The sequence below is a fragment of the Bison bison genome, unplaced genomic scaffold (genome assembly GCF_000754665.1).
Source record: "Bison bison bison isolate TAMUID 2011002044 unplaced genomic scaffold, Bison_UMD1.0 scf7180017862974, whole genome shotgun sequence".
Taxonomy (NCBI): Eukaryota; Metazoa; Chordata; class Mammalia; order Artiodactyla; family Bovidae; genus Bison; species Bison bison.
The window spans coordinates 28,680-33,922 of record NW_011493546.1 but is presented as its reverse complement, the minus strand read 5'-3'; the positions used below and the strand labels follow the sequence as shown (position 1 = coordinate 33,922).

At 38.9% G+C, this 5,243-nt stretch overlaps 1 protein-coding gene across 1 annotated transcript; it reads right to left on the bottom strand.

The window, feature by feature from the left end:
• Positions 1–2,770: 2,770 nt before the first annotated feature.
• Positions 2,771–3,709, bottom strand: LOC104983524 (olfactory receptor 52E1-like). Its single transcript, XM_010832949.1, has one exon. It carries the CDS (start codon positions 3,707–3,709, stop codon positions 2,771–2,773), a length of 939 nt encoding a protein of 312 aa, XP_010831251.1.
• Positions 3,710–5,243: the final 1,534 nt, after the last annotated feature.

The window sequence follows — 5,243 nt, the reverse complement described above, 5'->3', positions numbered from 1 at the left end:
GTAAAGGGGCACCCTGGGTGGGATCCTACTCTGTAGTTCAGTGCACTCAGGTGTTTGATGGGCCAGCCTCTCTATTGTTCAGCTGCCGATGAGTGTGGGGAGAGAGAGGCTATGGTGATGGCACCACCCCTCCGCATGACTCAGCAGTATCACCTTGCTCCCATGGCTGCCTGGCTTTCCTCCACAGGCGTTTCCCACCACAATGCCCTCCCTGACATCCCCTCGATCTGTCTTTTCACAGATAACAGCAACCCTCACCCTGGGATTGCTCCACAATCCCTAAACTCCAACTTCCAGCCACTGCACCATCTAGGGGACTGGCATGCCTATCTGGGGTATGTATGGCTGTGGCAAAAACTCTCTGATTCTCATTCCATTTAGGCTGCCACAGATCAGCTGTTTCACTCTCAGCCTTAAATGTTTCTCCTCTGATTTAGACAATTGCCCCAATGTGGGGATCAGACCCCTGCTTCAGTTCCCCCATCCACCGAGAGCAGGTCCAGTCCTACTTACACTCTTTGTCCCTCTAGTTCCTTCATCCTACTGAGTTTTGCATGGTTCTATATATTCTTTTCCACTGGTCAGGTACTCCTGTCTGCTCTCAGCTGGTGTTCTGCATTCACTTCTGTGTCTGAAGGTGTATTTCTTATGTATCCATGGGGAGAGATGTACTCCACGTCCACCTACTCCTCTGCCATCTTGTTCTCGACAGCTGTATGTTTACTTAACCTTTGTTTGTCTGTTGTGTCATCATCGGTTTCTATATTAAATCATAGGAGAGAAGATAAAGAAACTGTACTGAAACTAAATTTAAAGTTCTGTTACATGATAATTGTGTGACTGTGTGTAAGTCACTTCACTCCTAAATATCTGCTGCTGCTAAGTCACTTCAGTCATATCCGACTCTGTGCAACCCCATAGACGGCAGCCCACCAGGCTCACCCATCCCTGGAATTCTCCAGGCAAGAATACTGGAGTGGGTTACCATTTCCTTCTCCAATGCATAAAAGTGAAAAGTGAAAGTGAAGTCACTCAGTTGTGTCCAACTCTTAGCCACCCCATGGACTTCAGCCCACCAGGCTCCTCTGTCCATGGGGTTTTCCAGGCAAGAGTACTGGAGCTGTGGTGCCACTGCCTTCTCCCATAAATATCTACTTACTTTTAAAACTTGAACTACCTATAGAACTACATATAGTTTCTATAACATTGTGATTGTTCAAAGAATGTTAAATTCCATTATTACTAGTTTTATTACCTCTTGTTTCTTAATGTTTTTTTATGATGCTTATGTCATATGGAATTGGGGGGTACTTTTCCCCATTGTACCCTATATAAGGAATCAATTTTTCTTACCAGTTGTGTCTACACCTATTTACATGTAAAAGCTATATACTTATTTTTGTTCCACAGTTTTTAAATATATTCATGTCATATATTTTTGTTTACTCAGGTGAGAAATAAGGCAGTTTCTATTCCAATAATGAAAATGCTACTTCCCCAATATATTAATGTCAATGTATAATATTATTATTGCATGTGTTCTTTTTCTTGGTACTTGTTGAATTACTTGTTCATAGACCACTCTGGCTTCCCAGGTGGCTCAGTGGTAAAGAATCCACCTGCCAGTACAGGAGATACAGGAGATTCAGGTTAGATCCCTGGGTCAAAATATCCCCTAAAGAAGGGAATAGCAAGCTGCTCCAGTATTCTTGCCTGGAAAATCCCATGGACAGAGGAGCTAGGCAGGCATAGTCCATGAAGTCACAAAAAGTTTTGGACACAACTGAGTGACTGAGCCCAACACACAGCATGGCACATACCACTTCTACTAATGTATAGATCTACCATATTATTTTGGTGCTTTCATTTTCATAGGTTCATTGAATATTTTGCTAAAACTACTGGTAAAGAAAAGTCTGAGGGCATATGTGTTTTTTATTTAATGAATACATAAATATTTTGCTTAATATTTCTATGTTATGTTTCACTAGCTGTAAAAACTAGTTTTATTAAATTATTCCTCTTCCCTTCCACTGCTCAGTCTTACTTTCACACTTTCTCACTTCAAGCCAAACCATGAGGGTATGATCTTATCCTGACATGGGTCAAGAACAAACAAACAAGAAAACTACAAAAAAAAAAAGGTTGCCTTTGCACGTTTTCCTCAAACTCTACTTTTGTTAGTTTGGAATAATGTTTTCTCTGGTAGAAAACTTTGAGTTTTTGTCCTGTTAAAACACAGCTACCTCCCCATGCTTAACCCTTCTGTCTTTTCAGATAGATATATTTCTTCAGTTACCTCCTCTATATGCACTTCTTTTCATCCCATATTATTATTTCCATTTCCTGAGCTATAGACAGGGAATAATTAGTAGCTATTTCTCATCATAGCTACAAGAATTCAAGGAGTTCATACTTTAAAAGTTATGAAGTATGGCTCATAATATGTGTTATGAGCCTGGTTCATAATATGTGTATGTAAGTGAGTGTTATATTAATATTAGTCAATTTTTGCCAACCTCATGTGCTTTTTTCATGTAAATTCTCTAACTTATGCAGTTGTTTACATTTGTATGTGATTATATCTATGCATATATTAAATATTTATTATTGTCCCTTTTGGATTATTGTTTCTAAAATGAGTGAAATACTTTGTAAATCTATACATAGAATATCATCGTCCCCTGGCATTGTACTATTTAAATCATCTGTGGAGAGATGAAGTTTTGTTTTCTCCTACTCAAGCCTCTTCATCTCTGAAGAGCAAATTTCATAATCTGTTTCTGAAAGTTCTAATTACTGTTTCTCTTATCTGTTTGGTTCTCACCCCATAAATAACAGGATTTAGAGCAGGTGGGATGACAACATAAAAGTTAGCAAGAAGAATGTGGATGTATTGAGGAACATTTCGGCCAAAACGGTGGGTCATGAAGGAGAAGAATGCTGGAGTATAGAAGGCCAATATGACACAGACATGGGAGCCACATGTGCTGAGTGCCTTTAACCGGGCACTCCTGGAAGGTAGGCAGAAGACAGCACGCAGAATATGGACATAGGAGATGACAATGGCTATGATGTCAAACACCAAGATAGAGATAGCACATAAGCCATAGATGATGTTGACCTTTATGCTGGCACAGGACAGGCGGGCAATGCCCATGTGCTCACAATATGTGTGGTGGATGATTTGGTGCCCACAGAAGGGTAACCTCAGGATGAGCAGAACAAAGGGAATTGCAATAGCTAAGGGTCTCAGAAGGATGAGCAATGCTATCACTAATACCGCCTTGTTTGTCAGTACCAATGTGTAGTGAAGAGGGTTACAGATGGCCACATAGCGATCATAGGCCATGGCCACAAGCACAGCCGACTCCATACCAGTGCATAGGTGGATGAAGAACATCTGGACGAGGCAACCCTCAAAGGAGATTTCTCTCAGGTTGAACCAGAAGATGCCAAGAATCTTGGGGATGGTGGATGTGGACAGGCCCAGGTCAATAGAAGACAGAATGGCCAGGAAGTAGAACATGGGCTGATGGAGACTGTGTTCAGTCTGAATCACATAAAGAGTTGTAATATTTCCCAGTAGAGCAGTCATATATACAATACAAAATGGAAAACCAATCCACATATGCACATCTTCTAGCCCTGGAATTCCCAGAAGGAGAAAAAAGTAGGGGTGGAACTGTGTGTCATTAGGAGGGACCATGCTTCTCTGGCACTGTGACGGCTGCACGTTTCATACCAGATGTCTCATTCATTGAGAGGCTCCAGCACTTCTTGTCCAGTTATATGGATTTCCTACAGAATTATACAAAAATATGTGTGGTCTTTTCCAGTCACCAAGCCCATCACGACATAATTGTGTGACCTTTATGAAAACTAAAATACATCATTCTTGTTTAATTTTGATGTAGCTTATCAGACATTACATTTATTTTCATTAATCTCTTCAATAATTTTAATGATTAATTTATTTAATTTTATACTTTTATATTTTATTATTAATTTAATAATTTAATTTAATGAAACTTTATCAAAGATCAATAACTTATCAGGCAAATGGCCAGATATTTGGTGTGCACAGATAAATTAAGCATCATTACTCCTCTTAAGGAAGTTCAATTATAGCTTAAGAATTAAAACAATAATAAAATGGTTTCTTTGGAATTGTTACAGGTATATTTTCCTTTTATCCTAGGTAATTACCATCTCATAGTTAATTGCCACAACCTGTGAAGATAGAACTTGGACAAAATCTTTTTAGAAGTACCAAACCCAGTAAAGAAAGCCACTCAATCAACTCCTATATCTCTTTCATCAGAAACACCATCATTGTAGTTTGGATAGACTGTACTGAATGTAGGAAATCCAGACTCATGGTGGATATAGTTGATAGAGTTGACTTGGCCTCACCATTAGATTTTACAATTGATTGTTGAAAAAAGCAGAAGAGATAATGATGAAATTGTAAGAGCTTGGTTCACAGCAGCATGCAGCTTCTTAAGTACTTATTCAAAGTGATATTTAAGACATAGTCCTGAAGACATAATAGTAGACCATATGAAATTAAATTGGAAAGAGAGTCGAGTTGATGGAATTTTTAATATAGTAGAGGAAAGTTTCAGGATTAAAGTATCATAGCTGAGAAGAGCATAACATTTGGATTTTGTGGATCACACAGAAGTCTGGATCACTATTTTCTTCATCCTTTTCCCTCTTCTTTCATGCCTACACTTTATCTCATTTCTGTATGTCAGATTGTGACTACCGTTCAAAAATATCTGTCACATTTCTTTAGTGTACAGTGTTACCATCTTGTCATGTATTCTAGCAAATATTTACTTAGGACTGTGCTTAGAAATTGAAAAGAGGATATTTTGAAGATGCATCAGTTGCTCACATTGGGCTGCACTCTGCCAGGCAGTTAATGTACAACAGTTGAACTGCTTCTTAAAGCTGTCAGAGATTAAGGTAGTAAGGAAGTAGGCCAAAGCTCTCCACATGGTTCCTATAAATATACTGAAAGAGGGACTACACAGCAGTGGCTTCTCATCCTTTACAGCCCGTGGAGAACTACATAAAAATACAAGTTTTAAGTCTAAACTCTGGACGTTTTGAATCATTAGGTATGGTATTACACCTCATGATTTCTGTGAAGCTCCTCAAGTTATTCTGATTCAATGTTTCTGTCATTTGGGAACTGCTGCAAAATAAGATAATGTACATAAGCATTTATGAGT

Bases quoted from the DNA above. Each gene is read 5' to 3' on its own strand.
- LOC104983524 (XM_010832949.1), bottom strand. From the start codon at position 3,709: ATGGTCCCTCCTAATGACACACAGTTCCACCCCTACTTTTTTCTCCTT.